At 40.1% G+C, this 22206-nt stretch overlaps 2 protein-coding genes across 2 annotated transcripts; both read left to right on the top strand.

Moving 5' to 3' along the window:
- Positions 1 to 490: 490 nt before the first annotated feature.
- On the top strand, positions 491 to 11307 carry rab5c (RAB5C, member RAS oncogene family). The gene is made up of 6 exons (XM_054607428.1): positions 491 to 611; positions 6043 to 6407; positions 9546 to 9697; positions 9866 to 9988; positions 10091 to 10184; positions 10740 to 11307. The coding sequence occupies exons 2-6, from the start codon at positions 6242 to 6244 to the stop codon at positions 10865 to 10867; spliced, it is 663 nt and encodes a 220-aa protein (XP_054463403.1). The 5' UTR covers positions 491 to 611; positions 6043 to 6241; the 3' UTR covers positions 10868 to 11307.
- A 2055-nt stretch (positions 11308 to 13362) lies between these two features.
- On the top strand, positions 13363 to 22206 carry kat2a (K(lysine) acetyltransferase 2A). The gene is made up of 18 exons (XM_054607425.1): positions 13363 to 13950; positions 14309 to 14432; positions 14583 to 14728; positions 14865 to 14954; positions 15226 to 15407; positions 15533 to 15724; positions 16439 to 16545; positions 17154 to 17258; positions 17559 to 17695; positions 17782 to 17990; positions 18066 to 18192; positions 18724 to 18834; positions 18926 to 19069; positions 19172 to 19286; positions 19368 to 19404; positions 19804 to 19867; positions 19959 to 20043; positions 20272 to 22206. Exons 1-18 carry the CDS (start codon positions 13726 to 13728, stop codon positions 20463 to 20465), a joined length of 2394 nt encoding a protein of 797 aa, XP_054463400.1. The 5' UTR covers positions 13363 to 13725; the 3' UTR covers positions 20466 to 22206.

Raw genomic sequence — 22206 nt, 5'->3', positions numbered from 1 at the left:
ATCATCTAAAACTGCAAAGTAATCAGAACTAATATGCCAAATAAATGTAGTGGAGTTAATAGTTGTATATGCCTTCAAAATGCAGTGGAGTAAAATACAAAGTAGCATAATATTGAAATATTAAAATGGTACAGTACTTGAATAAACATACTTTGTTACATTACATTACATTACAGTCATTTAGCAGACGCTTCTATCCAAAGCGACTTACAATAAGTGTATTCAACATAGGTATTCAAGAGAACTACTAGTCACCAGAAGTCATAAATGCATCTCCTTTCATTCCACCAATAATCTAATTAATCTTTAATTTGTATGACAGTATTTTAACTCTAAAAAACCCCCCAGATTAATGATTAATTGACATGAAGTACTCATAACATATTGATGACTTGGTGCTATATTTGTACATTTTAAATGAAGACACTGACTAAAAGGCCCTGTAGTGCAGAGAGCGGTGTGATGAGCAGACAGCTGTTGTCATTGGTCAAACAGCCGCTGACAAAAAGTGGGACGTTCCCGGAAAAATCGCTAACCGGAAGGGAAGGCCAGAGCCTCACGAGAAGAAGACAGCCGCAGCACCTGAGACCAGCGAACCAAGAGAAAGTATTGTAAGTCAAACACCTTGAAATGATTTAAGAGTATGGTAAAGAGCGACCCTGAACGTATGTCGGACTTTTTTTTTTGTCGACGGCCGTATTTAGACACGCTCTGTCACATTTTCGGTCAACCGATCAGCCAAGTCCGGGTTCAGTCGAAATGTCCATCAGACAGGATCCAGAGAGGCTACGAGTGAGACCACATAATAACATGTTAAAGGACAGGGAAACAGCCTGGGCACACACATCGCTGAGCAGAATATGACATGTGTGTATAGCAGCAGGAGAAACAATACAAAGTCCGAGTACCCGACTTTGTCAAATGTCAAACAGCTGACGACGTGTGGCCGAGAAAAGGAAAGTTGACTAATGACGTGATCGCTGCTAGCCGAGCTAACGCGACCACGGTTCAAGTTGTCTCCTCCAGAGTTTAGCCTGAAGGCTTGAGTGTTGACGTTAGCAAGCCAGTGCTAACGTCAACACTGTCATATATCTGACGGTAGCTATTCGACGTGGCTAAAATCGGCAAGCTGCTTAGCATAAGAAACCTTAACAGTGTTGTGCTGCCCAAGTTATTGATGGCGGTCGCTTTATTTTGACCGTCAAATAGCGTTAAATCTCACCGGCCACCGTAGCTATGTTACCTTAGCTGCGTTACAGTAGCTGATACTTAATTGTCATAACCTCTGCTACATATCACTCTGCTAAAACAGGACAGAATAAATATTTTGTAACCTGCCAACTTTAGAGTTTTACATATCATTTAATTGTAACCATACATGACATCATTGTTAGCATGCCCTAACTTTAGTGGGGTGGGACATTGCTGTGCTAACTCTGAGCTCGTCAAGTAGCTTATACATGTTGTTACCCTTAAGTCCCAGATGCAACTGGTTTTCCCTAAAGTAAAGTAAGGTGTAAGAGTTTTGTGAATGTCGTTTGACAGTTTTGACTATCTTTTGACATGCTGTTATGGTTGTAAAGTCAGATTATTTTTTTAAGCTTGCATCAATTCACAAGTTTGCCTTTCAGCTTTAACTTGCAGACTCATCTGAGGTATTTAAGTGAATAGGGCTCACGGTTTCTCACAATCACCATGCCACATTAAGTAAATATGTCATTACTGCTAACCACATTTTTCTTGTAATTATGCCACTTAACATTGTTTGGATTATTATGTGTGTGAGAAGGTGTGTCTCCTTGCATTTAACAGCATTTTCACATGTTTGTATCATCTTGGCTCCTTTTTTATGGCTGAATAAGGGGAACAAGGCATGGACCTTTGAGACCGAGAGGGGAATTAATGTTACTTGCTTGAGCTCATGTAAGCTTTATGACGTTTGGACCTTGTCCTTTTTAAAGTGGTGACACAACTTGACAAACCAGCCCTGAAAGAAGGACTGTGACTTTGTCCCCCATCAGTATACATAATATTTGGGATTTGGTTGTAAGGACACCCCTCACATTTTTATTCAGGCTATGTTTCAGCACTGTCTAAAGTTGTAGGTCAGTACTGTTGAACTGGCAACTAGGGCCTAGTCATTTGTTATCCTAAAGTGTATTATGGTCGCAGTATGTGTATTTAGGCCGGTGGCTTTGATTAACCATAAACAAGGCCCCAACTTACTTGTTGTATATCTGCAGAAAGGAGCACATTTTGAAGCACTTGTTTTTGAAAGGCCATTTTTTGGATTGCATTCACGGGTGCAGATGGGATTTTATTTGAATTTTGAACTAGAATGCACCTAGATTTGAATGCATAAAGGACGAATTTGTAAGAGAAGGTCTTGCTTGTGTCTTTTTAAATGCCATGTTAAAAAAAAAAACTGCAAGACTCAGCCTATTTTATAAGAATCATCTCAAATAGTGAGCAATTATGTAACTTGATGCCTTAAGAATTAAATGCTGTTTTCTTGTTTTTTCAGTTAGTATTCTTTAACAGATTTTGCAAGGATGGGCATGTTTTAGCTGGGCCTATGGATAGCTATATTTCTCTGTTTTAGGTACGGAGCGTTTCAAAGATAAGTAATGAGAAAAGGAAGTGCCTGTGATTTCCTACTGGCCTTGCTAACTGCTAGTGATGAGTATCATGTTTGCTTTTCCTGTGTTATGTCCCCAGTTTCCCTGCCACTGTTTCCAAAGCCATTCTTTATTAGAAACCTGAACTGTTGAATGGCTTACCTTGGATCAAGACCATTTCCTGTTTCATTAGAACTCTCGAGGATTGTTCTGCATTTGTGTCTTTGTTGATGTCTTGGAGCAAAATGTTACATAAAAAAGCTTTTTTTTTTGTCAATAATGTGTAGGTCTTGAATTCCATTGACATAATAGACAAAAGTAGGATGGTGTTGCAGCCCCTCATATCAGACACCACCAGTTCTTCTAGGACCCCACCCTTCAAATGAAGTGAGAAGAACAAGTCCCTACTTGTGTTCTTAAAACTAGTATGGCAATGCCAGCTGCAAAGGTTGTTTGACTAATACTTAAATGGAATGTGTGACTGATTTCAGATTTTCTCTTTATAAGTCGGTGCACTTTCCACAAAATGTACTGCAATATTATATATGCCACAGCAAACGGCAATTATTTCATAGCAAACGGCAATTATTCATAGGAATATTGTTTTGAATTTGAAAAACACTGCCATGAATTAGTTTTGTGTATCTATACACATATTTAATGTGTGATCACATTCTCATATGTAGGTGTTCAATGCACTGCAGCCCCTGCTAAGTGCTTGGATATCATGCTGGCAGCAGAGCATACAGGAGGCCGCGATGAATATTTCACAGGCTCTCTCTCTAGTTTGCTTCTGCCTTTTCTCCTCCCCCTTTCGGTGACCCATGTGCCACTGTCTCTCTGTGACCCACTTCCCCTGTGGAGGTCTTCAGAGCCCATTAGGGATGCCATCAAAGCATCTGTCGCAGGATGCTTTAGATGTGTCCAGGTCTGTCTCAGTGCAACAAAGAGCCTCTGATTGCTAGACAGACACTTCTTCTTCCTTTTTAAATGTAATGGTCATTATTGATGTTACTGTTTTGGCACTTAACCGTTACTACATCATCAGTCAGTAGGTAGCAGACTGTGTGTGTGTATTTTGCTATTAATAGTTGTGTTCTAAAGTATCTGTCAGAAGCAAAAGCAAATCTTCAGCCGAGGACACGTAATCTGTTTTGCATCCTCTGGGTTGCTCTTTATGTCTTTGAAACCTTCTTTCACTGCACTCCTCCTGTGAATGGGTGCAGCACATTATTTTTGTGCAAACTCACACCAAACTGTGCTGTAGAACAAAAGCTTTTCCTAAGGGTTGTTGTTGGTACAAGTCTGTATCATGCACCTATCTCATACAAACCCTTCAATTAGTGGTTTCACTGAGCCAGCAAAAAGTATATTATGTAAAATTGTCAATGTGCTAATGAAGGCTTACTTTTTTGTTAAAGGAAACGTGCATGCATGAATTGAATTCCTGCAAACTGTTAGCTAAATGTCAACTTTCTGCACGTCTTCAGTTCATGAAAGTCAATCGTGCTAGTCTTTAGACATCTGCTAGTCGGGGTGTTTTCTCGGTCTGATCCGACAAACCCAGTCCATCCATCCACCCGCTCATCTTTGCTTCCTCTAGTGAGGAATGTGAACAGGTGAAAGCTCATCTCTGCTGCTTGCAATCCAATGAGTACAGACCTCATGTCTGTTTGACCCAGTGAACAGAGTGCCTTTATCCCCTTTCTGCCTCCGCTGTGAAGCATTCCCTCTGCTCTTTCAAGCCTTATGATAGTGTGTGTCTGCAAGTTAAAGAGTCCAGGGGGACCTTAAGTGAACTGCTGAAGATGTCTGCTTTTATTTTTTTAAACATAACACATGTGGAGCCAACTTGTTTTAACGTTTAAGTAAAAGACATACACTGTAAAAGAACTGGTATGTTTTTAAGTTCCTTAATGCTCTGTGAAAGTGATTTCTAAAATTAAACCAGAGCCACAAAACAAAATAGCAGATGTTAACATGCACAACAAAATATGTTCATTCTTATTCAGCATGTTTTGGTTGGTACACTGTCAAATGAAGAATGCCGGTTCTGAATACTTTATGGACAGAGCCATGATCTCCTGTCACATGCTCAAGCTTAAGTCCGGCTCAGAAACGAGCTGAGGAAAAAAGCCTAGCACAACCAAACTCTAATTATCCAAGTATTAAATGAACTCTAAAGACTGTCAGCAGTGACGTCTGCACTTCAGTTTTTCCTCTTGTAAATAGTCTAACCTCCTTGTCTTCAGTATGCGTTGTGTTTCTGCATTAAGTTGCCCCGGTGACAAAGCCGAGGCTATCCCAAGTTTTAATGTGCTCAGCAGTAAAATGTCTTCTGCAATCTTCACTTCCTGCTTTGAGCTGAGTTGTATTTCCTGTCCTTTGACCAAGCAGAAGCTGGCTGACCTCATGTGTATCAACCAACTGAAAAAAAGATTAGGCAAGGTTTTCATAAATGCAAAGCAGGCTGCTAATTTTTACTCTCTTTCTACGCTATTTTCAGGTTTGTAGATAATTAGGGCCAAATTAGGCTGGAGGAAATACTTTTATACCTTTAGTGTATACCTCTGTGTAACAGGTTCATCTTAGCACTGAAATCTACAACAAGACTGAGTCAATGTGTCGATAAATACCACCTGGTCCTTGCAAAACAAAACATGGTGACCGTAAGTTGCAGCGTTAGAAATATTATATTTTTGACGTACTTAACTTAATGTTTATATTTCATTATCTGATTTTGGTGTTGCTACGTGGAAGCAGCCACAGAGATCTTAACACTATACGGGCCCGTCGTGGCTTCAAACTGTGGCCAGATATCTGTTAAGAGATGACTCACAGGAACAAATGAGTTTTTCGGCATGACTTAATACTAGATGATATGGTTTATACATACGTTTGTCTTTCATATCTTCAACTTTAGTTTTACATTATTTTTTTTTATGTCCTACTTCTGTAGATTTGCGTCATCAATTCTCCGGATCCACATCATTTTTTTTAAATATTATAATTTTATGCCTTTTTATGCTGTGCTGAAGTAAAGTAAAAGTTCCTCCTCCAGCTCTTGTTTATACTAAACATGGTTCAGTGATAAACCCTTTATGTGCAGGCCCCGCCCAGTGGGATGCATGTTTCTGTGTCAACAACTAGAACTCTAAATTGTCTGTTGTTGTAATCTTGGGTAAAACAAAAGCTTTAGTGCAGATATATTTTACAGATACACTGTAGTTAACATGACTCTTTACTCTTCAGTCAACTGCCAGCTAGAATCAACAAATTCATCTTGGTTAGTCTTTTTAATTAAACAACAACTACACTAATAATGAACTACCACAATATTCTACTATGGTTGTTTTGATGGAAAGCCTGATTTCTGTTTGAAGTGAAGCTTAACATACTAAACATTATGTTGTTTTTTTTCCAGCTCCCACTGGCGAGGTCTCCTCTTCCTCCGGCTCATCTACCTGCCTGAACTCAACTTGCCCCCCCGTCAAGCTCAGCCTCACCAACCCCCCTTGCCCGAAGCCTAAAGTCAACCAGACTTCCTCCCTCTTCTCCCTGCGTCTTCTTCTTCTTCTTCTTCTTCTTCTTCTTCTCTCTCCCGATTTTTCCCACACTGCGCTATGGCAGGGCGAGGCGGACCGGCACGGACCAACGGCACTGCAGCAAGCAACAAGATCTGCCAGTTTAAGCTAGTGCTGCTGGGAGAATCAGCGGTGGGAAAGTCCAGCTTGGTGCTGCGCTTCGTCAAAGGCCAGTTCCACGAGTACCAGGAGAGCACCATCGGAGGTGAGGGGTTTGTGTTCGAGTCCCATAACTGTCTCTGTTCTCCGTCATGCTTTACTGGCACCGAAGCTTAACATCTCTTCAGCTATAATTTACAGCTCCGAGGGATAAAAGGATACACTCGAGGGAAACGATTAAAAACTTCTATTATAGAATTTGTGACTTATACATTTTCACACCGAAGCAATGATAGCAGTATTATTATACCGATTTCATCCCAGTGTTTAAAACATTGTCATAAATGGATCATGTGGCTGTAAAGAACCTCCATTTTTGTTTTTTTTGTCACGTGGTACTCACTCTAAAACAATTTCAACATGTCAGTTGACAGAAAAAACATGTCCCTGCCAGTACAGAGGAACCGATTACTTGCTTGTTGTCTTAATCGTGTCTGTTGTCAGAGCCTGTGCAGCAGAAGGAGTGGCAGAACCAGTTCTTTGCACCTGACTCTCCTGTGTATTGATTTTGCAGAAATAAATTACATTTCTAAATCTTTTTAGACAACAAAGAGCTGAAAGTGGATAGAACATGAGCAGATAGTCCTCTGCAAATACACTGCAGTTCTAAGGAAGCAGAGGAGTGAGGTTACTTGAAACAGGAAGGAATTGAGACAACAATGGGGATTTCCTGGACCTCCTGCAGATCAGTGAAGCTGGTGAAAGAGTATTGTTACATTTTCATGCAAGAATATTAAGTCTGTGGCTTTGAGATGTTGCAAAGTGGTGGGGTTAAATGTGTTGGTGTTTTCTACATTATGGTAAATTCAGCTTGAGGGCTACAGAAGTAAACTTTCAACTTGGACGTTGAGTGCAAATCCTCAGGCCAGTCTGGAAAATGAACAGTGACAGGTTTCCACTGGAGCTGCTGACTTCTGAGAATGGAATTATTCATTATTTCGTTCTGACATGCACCGATTGTTTTTGCTGATTGTGATTTTTTTTAAGTCTGATCTGCCGATTGCATATTTCTTTGGAATAACTATAATTGACAACATACACATATATTTTTTTATTTTCTTTTTATGTAAAATGTTATTGTATGTTCATAAATATCAGAGAAAATATAACTTCTACTATGTACATAGGACTATTACAGAGAGTCAGCTTGTAATTATCTATCGAACACTGCAATTATTATTATTTTTTTTTCTACAAACCTATTTATGAATCAGTATATATTCACAAAAAAGTAAAGGTGTGTGTATTATTCTATTGTGTTATATTATAGTATAATAGTCTTATTAAGGTGAGTTGTTCCAGATGTGTTTAAGGATGTTCCTCCACGCCTTATTTTGGACTTGCAGTTGTTTCAGTGTGCGTGTGCGTGTGCGTGTGTGTGTGTGTCTGTGTGTCTGTGTGTCTGTGTGTGTGACGTTAATGTCTGCCGCTTTGTGTGGGACGTTAAACAATGTATAAATTTGACCTGATCGGCTGCTCACGGCCTTTGGACGATCCACTGCCGGCCGGGCGGTTTGGTTTAGCAGCCAATCGATAACTTCGTCTCTAACTTCGTTAAGGTTACTCACATCTTTACCACCCATACCTTCACACTCCGAAGGGTCTGAATCCTTCAGTCTATTGCCGTAAATGTCAACATGCTGAGTTTAATAGAGGTTTGATCATGTACGTTTCCTCATATTTGTAAATTATATAAGGAGATTTGCTTGCTTTGATTAGTCTGCTGATAACAGAGCACAAGATGACACAAGATGACGCCTTCAAGTTGCTTGTTTTGTATGAACACCTATCCAAAATCAAAAGTTACTTGGACGTAAAACGGATAAAAACGGCAAACGGGAGCCGAGCGGGAGCAAGTGAATGTTTGGCCTTTTGTACTTGAAAAAATTCTGAAGCGATTAATTTCCTGTCCATCTTGTTTCAGCTCTATAAGTAGACTGTAGCTGGTATTCTGTGAGATTAACTATCTGGTATAATTCTATGAAGACAATAATATATTAACTAGCAGCAGATCTTTTTTTGTGTCATTCCTATTTTGTTTTACGTTGAACCAACGTTTCTTTTCCGCGTTTCCTACATCTTCTGAGTAATGTGGCTGTAGGATGTGAGAACAGGATGCTCAGTGCTTACACTCACCAAAGACTAACACCGACTCAGCATGTTTTATATACTACTGAACCTCGTGGTCAGCTGAACGCCTGGTCAAAGATTACAAAGCTTTAAACAATGTGCAAGTCAGTGCTCAGTTTCCTCCGTCATGTGACGGGCGGCTAATGAGCGACTTGTATGGAGTTGTGCCTCCTCGTTATGTGTCGCAGTACCTTTTTTTTTTTTTTTTTACGACACATGATTTTTAGTTTTCTCTTTTGTGTATCTCCATAACACTGTTTCCCCTCCATGATGTTTTCTTAACCTTGCTGGGGTTTTTGCACTCTGTCGGTTCTGAATGGGTGAAGTTGTTTCCTGTATATGGTGGATTTAGCAGCATACCTCCTCAAACTCCATTTAAATGTCCTTTTTCTGTATTTTTACAATTCCAGTGAGTGAACATTATTCCTTGTTTACCTTGTGGTCTTAATCACTGCATTTTTAAGCTGGGCTGAAGTCCGGTCTCGCCTATTGAGAACTGGTCAAGTTGTTCCTACTCCGTTATCTTCTATTATTAAACATTAATTATTATTATTATATATATATATATATATATATAGCATTAACAGAAATGTATCGCTGTAAACCAGGCTGTGTGCATGTGTTTTTGCAGGACAGCCTCCAATGAGACATAAGCTTGTGTCAGATAATATGAGCTGTGCAAATGCAAAAGCAAGTCAGAAATCCTTTTACTTCCCATTAACAGTGTATTAGTCATGTGTTTTTAGCACTACAACAAACAATTTAAGGTCTAACGGTTATTATACCTGTAGAAACCGTACTTTTATGCACTGCTTAGTGTGATGTTAGAAAATAGATCAATCTTGTTTATAGATTGATTATTAACTCTTTAATCACTATATTAGCATTCAAAAGACTATTTGCTCTGGACTTGGTCTTGACTGAACTCTCTTCAGTTGGTCTTGACTACAGACCTGTTTGAGGTTTAAAAAAATGAAACTTTAGCCCTGTAAACAATCATTCTGGGCTTTTCTTCTCTGATATTCTTTCTCATACGTATTCTTTTTATTTCCAGCTGCCTTCCTCACCCAGACGGTATGTTTGGACGACACAACAGTCAAGTTTGAGATCTGGGACACTGCAGGACAGGAACGGTATCACAGCTTGGCACCCATGTACTACAGGGGAGCCCAGGCCGCCATCGTGGTCTACGACATCACCAACACAGTAAGTCACATGGACTGAGACCGGACGCCAGCCGGCCTTATGTCTGTTGGCTGACCCTTGTCTTCCAGTTTGGGTTGATTATTGCTTAATTCAAGAACCTTTTGGACCTTTTAAAGTTTAAAAGCACAATGTCTAATGTATATGCATGTTTTTTTATTTTTATTAAAGGATACATTCACACGTGCAAAGAACTGGGTGAAGGAGCTCCAGCGACAAGCCAGCCCAAATATTGTTATTGCACTGGCAGGAAACAAAGCAGATCTGGCCAACAAGAGAGCCATAGATTTCCAGGTAACGAAGGATTTTACAGTCTGATATTTAAGTCTACCATTCTTTAATGACATTTTTGAATAACAAGAAATTGTCAATTGTCCATTTCTGTTATTTCTCTAGGAAGCACAGGCATATGCAGATGACAACAGTTTGCTCTTCATGGAGACCTCAGCCAAGACTGCGATGAATGTCAATGAGATTTTTATGGCTATAGGTGAGTGCTCCACACAGTTTACTGTTCTGTCAGCAAACAATTGAACGAAATAGATATGCCACTATCTTAATAGTCAGTGTTAAACTCTAGTGCTGCAACTTATCAATTAATCAGCAAATATTTTTTTGGTCCACAGGGGCCACAAATATTAACACTAAATGAAAGTCCCTTGTAGTAGATTTAAATGATTACTTCAGTATCGAAATAGGTACAGATTAATTCAACGTTCAAAATGTCAGCTCTGTTAAAGTAACTCTTTTAAAGTAGAAATGACAAACATTTCAAGGTGCCACTTTCTGTGACGTGAGAATTTGCTGCTTTTTCCTGTCATGGATTACAGTACATTGAATATCTTTTGCGTTTTGGACTATGGGTCAAATATAACAAGACATTTGATGATGTCACCTCGGACTTTAGAAAAAATAATTTCACTAGTTCCTGATGTTTTATTGACAAAACTATTGAGAAAATAATTGTCTGAATAATCAATCATAAAGATAGTCAACTGTTGCCATAATGCAGTGATTCATTTGTTGAACTCCAAATCCTAAACAGCCAAGAAGCTTCCTAAGAACGAGCCTCAGGGTGGACCGGGCGCTGGTGGACGGACCAGAGGCGGCGTGGACCTGCAGGAGGCCGCACCGCAGGGCAGGAGTGGCCAGTGCTGTGGAGGCGGGAACTAACTAAACACAACGAGTCGGCTGATCCAACCAATCCTCAGTTTCGATCAACCAGACCAGATATTAGCCAGCTGTCAAACAATGTCCCATTGGTCAAAAACAAACCACGGTCGGACCAACAACCCTTCGAGCAACGCTGCACCAATTAACTGTTTGGCAAACGAGTCCACTGGCCAGTAACCTGCCCCTCTGACGGTCGAACCATCCACCAGACCAAGAAACCAACCCACAGGCTTATTTACAGAATCCTATTTGAACCCCAGGACTTGCCGATCCATGACCTCTCTATTGATGATGGACACTTGACGTCACCTTTGGGGGGGGGAAAAAACGTCCCATTCATGGATGAAGGAAAAATAAAATAAAAAGATCAGTCATTACCAATGGCACCTAATAGGGCCATCTTGCTCATCGTTCTTTTCTGTATTTGTGTAGAGGGGGGGGGGAAATGAAAGCAACAGGAATGGATTTAAAACAGGCTGATTGGCCCTGTCCTTTCTCTTCTGTCTCTTCTGCTTTCTCATGCACCATAAATTTCTTAAGTATTTCCATCATGGTCGTGTGACACTGTTAAAACTCCGGGTGCATGCGGCAGTCCTTCGCTTTTCTGTCTTGTTTCCTGGTCAGCTTTCCTGGAAAAGATGGAGAGAGAAAGGTTCGTAACAGGGGAACGGGAATGGACAGATATTTCCTTCTTGATAGAGCTGTGTAGATGACTTATTACATTGTTATTGTTATCACTATTATTATTATTATTGCTTCAACTTCTTTTGACACAGGCTGTTTAATATGATTTAAAGCCTTTAAGGTTTTACAATCACCCATCTATGTTATCAAACCATATACAGTAAATAGTACTTTAATAACATCGTCGCCCATGAGTAATTTTAGCATTAATGTAATGTTTTTGAATCCTCATTGTACAATGACAAATACATAAAGCAAAATTTGTTTTTTCTTGACCAAAATCACAGCTGTGTGTTGACGACGTTGCTGTATTTGTATCAGACTTTTCAAGTTTATAATCAATCAGTAGTTATTGTCAAAACGATATCTTCCCAATCTCTACAGGATGTTTTGTCAACCTTAATTATTTTTGTGATGGATTATTATTTTTTATGTCTTAACTTTTTTTTTTTTTTCTGAAGATCTATGGTATTAAATGCACTGGTTCTGTCTCATCATCTTTGTGAATTGAGATGTTCTCGTCAGCTTCCTTTCCTTTTTCTCTCTTTGTTTTTACTCTTCATATCGGGAGGGATTGCTCTCAACTGTAATGTCATCATGTTATGGCATCGACATCTAGCACAACAGTACCTGCACAGCACCCACTGCTGTTAGGTGGGGGGATAATAATGGCGAGGGTGGGGTCATGGGTAGATAATGGAAAAAAAAAAAAAAAAAGTGTACTTTTACCAATAAACAAGGGGAAGGTATCTTTTCTGTATGCCTGTTTAATCATTTTTTAATATCCAAATATTGATGACTGTGATATGTTTTAACTAGTGACAACTACCAATGGAACGTTTGCCTTTTATTTAACACATCATAGCTCTGCGATCAAAAAATAAAAAAGGCCAATATGAAAGAAATTCTAAATCCACAATTAATATAATTAGAATTTAATCATTTCTACGTTTTTGTAAATGTATATCTGACTTGTTATACTTGTGTCCACAAACGACACCACCCAAAATCACCACAGAGGAGGCGTGTTGCTTTCAAGTGCTACAACCTTTCTAAGTCGAAGCCAGATGTACTGACACTTCAATTTGGCTTCCTTTACAAAATAATAAGGAAAAATATAGAGTTGGAGACTTCAGTATTCCTAATATTCTGTCTACTAGTAGGTAGCATGGTAATATTTTATATATATATATTCCTTTATTGATCCCCATGGGGGAAATTCAAGTGTTGCAGCAGCTCAACTACACAGACACAGACAATAAATACACATACTTATTGCAGTAAGGCTGTTTATTGCAATCTATTACATGGAGTGGAGCTTCATATTGTTTGATAACAAAATGACCATTGTTATTGCCGATATTCTGCACTAACGTGGCACACCACCTTTATTTATACATCTAAAGGATTTTGAATAAACTACATGCATTTAAAGATAATGTGTTAGTTCGTTACCTTATCATGAAAACATACAACCAGAACTGATAGTATGGTATTGTATATGCATTGACGCCAAATTTACCAATTGAATGTGTTGTAGTTCATAATTCTGACCACTTGAGGGCAGTGAACGCTCATGACTTTAAATAGACTGGAGTGTAACTGTCATCTCCACCTAGCGGCGACTTTTAAATGCTTTAATTTGACCAGTGAACGCCCTTCAATATGGCCAGAGGTGTAGTTACGCACTTTGACCACTAGATGGCAATGAACACTCAAGAAGACATCCACGCACTATACAAGTATAAAGTCAGACGTAAAAGCATACTAGAATATCCGGTGAAGACATTCAGAATAATACATATAGTTAGTCAGAGCCGTAAATACTATTAGGGTAATGGGAGTATTGTGCTATATGGATGGTTATTTTCGAAGTACATGTACCGAGGCCTCGTTCGGCGTGGTCACGTAATTTTGTGATGTAGACGCGACAAATCGTGGTGAAATATTTTTAAAGGTTGATACTGTGTCGAAAAGTCTGCTTCGAGCGTAAAATGAAGTGTTCGCAGTCTTTGTCTTCTTAATGTCTCTCCATAAACCCTCTGCTTTAATGAGAATATCTTAAAAAGGTCGTTTCCATTTCTAAAGATTGCTGCGGTTCTCGTTTTGACGACGGCGCTTGAACGCAGCATATGAGGTAAACGAGAGCAGAGGAAGAGTCGAGCAGCGTGGACATGTCGGACCCGGCGGCGCAGGCCTTGCAACCCCGGCTTCTCCAAGCCCAGACCGCTGGGTCGGCGGGGTCCAGTACTGCCGCGACAGCCTCCGGGACAGCAAATAGCGACCCGGCCAGACCGGGACTTAGCCAGCAACAACGTGCAAGCCAGAAGAAAGCCCAAGTCCGAGCTTTCCCACGGGCGAAAAAGCTCGAGAAACTTGGCGTATTCTCCGCATGCAAGGTAGCTAGCTGTTAGCTTAGCTAGCCAAAGTTCACCACAACAAAGCACCTCCTCGGGCAGAATTAGCATGCATTGGTGAGGGGTAGCGGATTGTAGCACAGTCATGGCAGCGCACACAAAAACATGAACGATAGCGTAATGACTTGTCGTAACTGTCAACTTTTGCAGGTAGCTAGCTGACTACGTAGACAGTCCGGACACTTGTATTATCCACATTAACGTTAGTGCTTTGCAGGCGCCCTCATTATCAGCTAGCTTAACTCAACGGGTTAGTCATTCATTGACGTGCAGAAACACCAGCAAGTGACTGTTGTACGCCGTTTTATTTTGTGTTCAGCGTATTTCTGCTTATTCTCAGGCTAGTGATACATGCAAGTGCAATGGATGGAAAAACCCAAACCCACCATCAGCCACACGTATGGACCTGCAACAGCAAGCAGCCAGCCTGGGCGAGCTGTGCCGCAGCTGTGGACATGCTCTGGGTACAAACTAATCAACCTCCACATTAAACACCTGCCTCTCTCCTTATAGCAAATACATCTACATTCCAGGGACGTTTTGTCATCCAATTAGTATATACTTTTTATATGTATGGATTCTCGCTTTAATCGTATTTTATCTTTCACTTGCAGCTGATCATGTGTCCCACCTGGAGAATGTGTCTGAGGATGAGATTAACAGGCTCTTGGGGATGGTGGTGGACGTGGAGAACCTTTTCATGTCCGTCCACAAAGAGGAGGACACTGACACCAAACAGGTCTACTTCTACCTATTCAAGGTAAGCACAGTGAATCCCAGATCTGTGTAACCGGTGAAACAAACCTACCAGTGACCGTTTGTCCATTTGCATATTTGTTTTAGCCCTATGGCTTCAACAATCAGCACAGTTTTTAATCCACCCCTGTTCTCCTTAGCTGCTGAGGAAATGCATCCTGCAGATGAGCCAGCCAGTCGTAGAGGGATCGCTTGGAAGTCCACCCTTTGAAAAGCCCAACATTGAGCAGGTAAACATGATGAGAAGAACCTCCAGGTCGTTTCCTAGCTGTAGCCGATAAAACAACAGGATCATACTGCCTTTCTCTAGCAACAGGTTTCTTGTGCTTTTTGTTCTTGTTGTGCATCATATCATTTTGTAATATGACAATAGGTGTTGGCCTGTGTGCACAACCTGTGGAAAATAATTTGTGAAGACAAACTGATGCCACATTGTCACATTCATCTCACGCTGTCTCTTTTCCTCTGCCTCCTTATCTTTTGATTCCTTTTCCTCTAAAGGGGGTTTTGAATTTTGTTCAGTACAAGTTCAGCCACCTGGCACCGAAGGAAAGGCAGACCATGTTTGAGCTGTCAAAGATGTTCCTCTTGTGCCTAAATTACTGGAAGCTGGAGACGCCAACGCAGTATCGCCAGCGCACCCAGAAAGATGATGGGACGGCATACAAAGTGGACTACACCAGGTGTGTGGGTGTGTTGTTGTTTTTGTTGTTGTTAAAGAAAACCTGTACATGCTTTCACTTGTGATATATCTGTGTAGATGCTGATATCTGTCTGTATAATAGCAGTATTTGCTTATGACTCCTAGGTGGCTGTGCTACTGCCACGTCCCTCAGAGCAACGACAGCCTACCGCGCTATGAAACCACCCACGTGTTCGGACGCAGCCTGCTCAAGTCCATCTTCACTGTCACCCGACGCCAGCTCCTGGAAAAGTTCAGAGTGGAGAAGGACAAGCTGCTGCCAGAGAAACGCACACTCATCCTCACACACTTTCCCAAGTAAGCTGACTCTGAAATATTGTGTGAGCTTTAATGACAGCTGGAAAAGATTTAGAGTCATTAGAGCATCCATTTTTTATCTTTTTAATTCATCCCATGGTGTCGGTACTAATTTGAATTTGTGGAAAATCTAAAAATCCTGGTCCTCACTTGATTTACGTTGGTATTCGTAGAGATGCTTGTGCAACCAGAATATCTCAGGGTTTCTACAGGTTTTGAAAAAAAATCAAAGTCAGGCAATTCCACGCCCAGCGGGGTTTTGGCAAGATAAATATACCTAGAAATGAAATTAAATTAAATTTGCTTGAAACTACCAGTATAAAAGGTAGGCACAAGTGTTTTTTTGAATTAAGAAAATAATTTTTATAGATGACAAAACTGCAATAGGATAACAAGTAGGAAACAGCTATGTTTGAGAGGGACCCTAACATCAAAAATGTGTTATTATTTATATGAGCAGGTGTTATTATTGACAATATATTATTTGAGAGGTTTAATTAAGGCTTTAAAGAATCAATCACAGTGTGCACATATTGTTTATACATGTCTTTTGATAATACACATTATGAGGGTATCACCCAGTCTGTAGAGGTTAAAGTTATTTGGGAACCTTATTTCCAGTGATGTGAAAATAGGAAAATATATGTTTTACTATAGCTTCCCCTTTTGTTGCCATCTGCCCTTGAAATTACATTTTACTCTGAATGGCATCAGGTTCTTGTCCATGCTGGAGGAGGAAATCTATGGGGACAATTCACCAATCTGGGAGGCTGACTTCACGATGCCCGCCGCTGACGGCACACAGCTGGGACATCAGACAGGTGAGGCAGGTGTACAGCCTGTTAGTCAATTACTAAACTATATCTATGACAATTTTATTGGGATGATACCAGACCATTTTATGTAAATAAACATTTCTCTACTGAAATCATCAATCGGATCACTTAATCATGCAATCATGTAAACGTACTGCTACTCTCAAGAAGGCATTAACAATGACAAAAAAAACACAGGTGTTACAACCGATTTAGATATGACTGAATGTAAACTCATCCTATTACAATAACATTTGGGGGTAAAAAGATTACTTGAAATTTACATGTTGCAACATGCAAAAAACCAGGGTTAATCACAAGTTAACAGATCAGGAACAAAAAAACAAAGACTGAATCACAGAAATTGAAAAGAAGAACACATATACATTACAATACAATTGGTCATATACATGATGGATGAATTATTTAAATATACATATGTGCAGAAACAATGTGCCAAGTAGTGGAACTCTAAACGTGTAACTGAAGTGGTATTGTATATAAATATACTTATATAGGTATGAAAGTAAATAAGCTATTCATTAAAATATATTTTAAACAGTCACAGTTGAATGGTTTGTAAATAATCACCGTGACGTCTCTTAACGTTGCAGTGATCAGTCCTGCTGTAGTGTCCGGCTCCCCCGCGCTGCCTAAAGGTCTGAGCAGCATCTCCTCTCTGGGCAGCATGGACACTGGAGCTGCAGAGCCCACCCCAGGTCTGTTAGCTCCGCTTCTTTGATTCTCCACTACCTCTCTAGCTATGGTGGTACCTCACAAATGTCTCATGCAGTTTAAAGACTAAATGGAGTATTGTATAATATTTAAAGCCACTGTGAAGCGCACACACTCCTGTGACTACATATGTTAGCGGTCAATGAAAGTAATAAACACTCACAAATAACTAGGGTTTTACCCTGCATGTTGTAGTGGCTAACAAAACCTTTTGGTGGCTGTAAAATCATTGTTGGCTGTCTCGTCTCGTTGTTTTGATCTGAGTAATGTCATCGTATGTTCAGGTGAGAAACGCAAACTTCCGGAGGCGTTGACCCTGGAGGATGCCAAACGAATCCGTGTGATGGGAGACATTCCTATGGAGCTGGTCAATGAGGTCATGATGACAATCACTGACCCTGCTGCTATGCTCGGACCAGAGGTAAATCCTTCAATCTCAGAAGGTTAAAAGATGTTATTTAATACAAATATTGATTGTAGTACTCACTCTGTGTTTTATTTTACTAGACTAATCTTCTGACTCCAAACGCTGCCCGGGACGAGACTGCCAGGCTGGAGGAGAGGCGGGGAATTATAGAGTTTCACGTCATTGGAAACTCGCTTTCCCAGAAGTCCAACAAGAAGATCCTGATGTGGCTCGTAGGCCTGCAGAATGTCTTCTCTCATCAATTACCTCGCATGCCCAAAGAGTACATCACACGGCTGGTGTTTGACCCGTAAGTAGATGTTCTGTCACCACATGTAGCCATTGATATATCTGCACACTGTTCTGATATCTCCGACTCTCACAGGAAACACAAGACCCTGGCCCTCATCAAAGATGGCCGCGTGATCGGAGGCATCTGTTTTAGGATGTTTCCCACTCAGGGCTTCACAGAGATCGTCTTCTGTGCCGTCACATCCAACGAGCAAGTTAAGGTAAAATTATCATTTTATTTTATTGAGAGTTGTGGTGGTCCAAACAGACTAACAAGGTGCTTTTCCAAAAAAAAAAAAAAATCTTAGTTGTGAACATTTATGAGGACTCATAGTGTTAAGATAACAATTTGGTAACAAATAGAAATCAGAGATTCTCAAAAACGTTCTCAAATGTAGCCACAGTGCACCATACTGATTTCTTATAACAATAATGACAACCGCCACCTTTTCCTTTTTTAGTTCTTTTGTTAATTATTTTTCATAACTTCTGTTTTAATACACAGTGCACAGTTTACATTCTATGAAACTTCACCTCTTCTGATTTTAGACTGCCTGTCTCATAAATAATACTATGAATTTAAGCGTTTCTTAAACCTTATGGTATTCATTGGTCCTAAAGAAAGAAACGGCTACACAATACTTTATTCCACCTTGTCTTTTTATCAGGAAAGGAGCAGAATAATATGGAGATACCTTTTGTAAGAACACATTTTTGACAATGTCTATTCTCTTGTCTTTTTTAATTGATAGGGCTACGGTACCCACCTGATGAATCACCTAAAGGAGTACCACATCAAACACAACATCCTCTATTTCCTCACTTATGCTGATGAGTACGCCATTGGTTACTTCAAGAAGCAGGTACTGCGGGCATGCCCTGTTCATTAGCTCTGCTCTTGTCCTCACCCTAAACCTTGTCATTTCACTATTTATTTATTTTCTTTCCTCGCAGGGCTTTTCCAAAGACATCAAAGTGCCGAAGAGTCGATACCTGGGATACATCAAAGACTACGAGGGAGCGACCCTCATGGAGTGTGAGCTGAACCCGAGGATCCCCTACACTGAGCTCTCTCATATCATTAAAAGACAGAAGGAGGTATGTTAGGCTGTCAGATCTTCTCATTACAGCCAAAACATGTGTTTTCTGCTGGTAATCTTTGTGTTTTTAATATCACATATTCAATAAATGTCACAACAGATTATTAAGAAGCTGATAGAGAGGAAACAGACCCAGATAAGGAAGGTTTACCCAGGTCTCACCTGTTTCAAAGAGGGCGTACGACAGATCCCGGTGGAGAGCATTCCAGGCATAAGTGAGTGTTTGGCCGGTGTAAAATGAAAAAATAATAATAATCTGTTTTATAATATTACTTAAATTATTATTTTTCTTCCAGGAGAGACGGGATGGAAACCCAGTAACAAGGACAAAGGGTAAATATTAAGCATATGTTATTTAAAGCAGTGTGTTGTCGTTGGCATCAGGTCTACCTCCCATGTTGTATATATTTTTTTTATCACCACTGGGGAGTGCCAGGAGACTTCAAAATAAAGCTACCTGACAAAATATAACAAAAAGCAAAATTCAGCACTAACCCAACAAGATAATTCCAAACCTGGGTCAGTATTGAGAATGCTAATACAGCTTCACAACTGTAAATACATAACTATAAAAACTCTGATGCTAAAATCTTTATTCATTCAATTGGATTCTCAGACTGTAAATCCAGAAAGCCTTTTTTCCCCTTCTGGGTCCCAGACTGACCCCATCAATACCAATAAGAACAAGTTGAGTTAATATTATACTCGCTAAGCTTTGCACATGTTTTGCAGGAAAGAGGTGAAGGACCCTGACATGTTATACAACATGTTAAAGAATCTCCTGGCCCAGATAAAGGTAAGGGTCACCTGTCTACGCCAGACAGGAACACACAGACACCTGCAGGAGTAACAAGAACAGAGACTAACAAATGGCTTTATCACTTCAGACTCATCCTGATGCCTGGCCCTTCATGGAGCCAGTGAAGAAATCGGAGGCCCCAGATTACTACGAGATCATCCGCTTTCCCATCGGTGAGCGAGCATCGCTGTGATTATTCAGCAGCTTCTCTTCTCTCTGATTACATTTAGTTCCTGTTAAAGGTGCTCAATACAATATTCAGAGCCTATCTATTACCTATAAACATAAATGCTCTGAATCCTGTATATACTGTAGAATCTTTAATGTCACACACACACTCTTCATTTAATTATGATTTCACATTTATCGTTGTTCTCGTCTTTCAATTTCTTCCCCCACAGACCTGAAGACCATGACAGAGAGACTTAAGAATAGATACTATGTGACCAAGAAGCTTTTCATTGCCGACCTGCAGCGAATCATCACCAACTGTCGCGAGTACAACCCTCCAGACAGCGAGTACTGCAAGAGTGCCAACACCTTGGAGAAGTTCTTCTACTTCAAATTAAAAGACGGAGGACTGATTGAGAAATGAAATCCACATAAGTATTTACAGATGTCTAAACAGACGTGGGGCGACTTTCACTCACCCGGATGACGAGGAAAACGTCGCGTTCTATTGTCATATCTGAGTTAATAAAAGGGTATGTACATGACTGTAATGGTTGGGCAAACATAACAGTTTGGTAATATCAGACAAAGTGTCAAAAGGGCATTACCTTTACCAATTTAAGTTAGCTTCTGTCATTTTCTCTTTTCCAGTACTCGCAGTGGGTCAAGACTCTGCATATACATGATTCATTAAGTGTACCAAAGTTATAGGTCCAAGTTATAACAATGCCACGCTTTCCACCATTATTTATGGTATGATTGACGTGGTTTTGTCGCATGCAATGACATTCGTTCATTCCAATTTGCTTAAAACTTGTCACTCGAGCAGAGGTGTATGTAGTGTAGAATTATTTCACAGAAAACTGGACCTCGGGACCTAAAGCCACGTTGCCTTCCGTTACTGACAGACACTTGAACATCTCAGCCATCTTCATGGGTATAAAGACAGACGTTCTTTGAGGGGTGAAGTCCTTACAACACGCTACTTTGAATCTTGAGTAGTCTGGAAACAATTTCATCAGTTGGTTGTTGAATAATTAATCTAACACAGTTGTAGGTTGTTAATGAGGTGCAAATCCCGAACAGTTGAGGATTTTGGCTCCAGTGTATATTGATTATTTTTGTTAGACTGTTGGTCTGAAAAGAGCAAATTATTTATCATTTAGCAAAACTTTGTTCCCATTCTTCGTCCAAAAAAAAAAAAGTATTGATAACTAATAACAAAAAGCGTTTGTTGCATTCCAACTCTTGTGTAGTTTGAGACACTGCTGATGATGGGATGGGCATCAAATATTGCTAAACACAATAATTTCCCCGTCGTTGCCTTCAGGAAAACGCTGTTGTTTTCACGTCGACAACAACATAGTGGATGCGTAATTTATACAGTAAATATGATACACACTGTTTACACATCATTTTCCACTGGCAGGGTTTTATTCCAAACCATTTAGGATGAGGTCACACATTAGTTTAGCTTGTTTCGTGCTTGCAGGTGTTTTTGATTGATTTGTTTCAATGCTAGACTCTATAGTGCAGTCACTGCCGCACACATATGCTAAGTAGTCTACGTCGTGTACAGCCACATTGTTTGTGGTGGTCACAGGTTTACTGGATCATTTATGTTGATGAGAAGCTAAGCCGCTGATTCTGGGCTTTTGGAAAGAAGATAACTGGTTTATTTATCGTACACCATACACAAGCTGTAGCGGGTTACACATTTGAATTCATAAAATACATCAAACTTTCAGCCGTAGTTGTTGAAGGTTGTTTCGTTTTCTTCACAGTGACACACATTTTATTGTTAGGTCAGCGGTCAGTGCTTCCTGAGTCGCATCCACTTCTTTTATTGGAAGTAACTGTCCAATGCTGGTCGAGCCTGCTTGTTGAATGTTTCATTGACTTGTGTATATGTGTGTGTGCGTGCGAGTGTGTGTTTATTTCGTACTTGAATTATGACTAGCTTTGACTTACTAAAGTGATGTCAGCGTTGCATTATTCAGGGTTGTCTATTGCGTACTTTTCCCTCAATCTACCTATGCTGCATTTCAGATTTTCTTAAAAAGATCAGTCTGAGTGAAGTTTCCACCTGTTTGAAGATGGTTACTGTCTAGTTGCCATTTACTGTAACTGTAATACTGTTCATGACAATAAAGGTTTTTTTATAT

Source organism: Anoplopoma fimbria, chromosome 11 (genome assembly GCF_027596085.1).
Source record: "Anoplopoma fimbria isolate UVic2021 breed Golden Eagle Sablefish chromosome 11, Afim_UVic_2022, whole genome shotgun sequence".
In the NCBI taxonomy this organism is placed as follows: Eukaryota; Metazoa; Chordata; class Actinopteri; order Perciformes; family Anoplopomatidae; genus Anoplopoma; species Anoplopoma fimbria.
The sequence above is the reverse complement of the archived record's forward strand: the minus strand, read 5'-3'. Positions and strand labels throughout refer to the sequence as shown.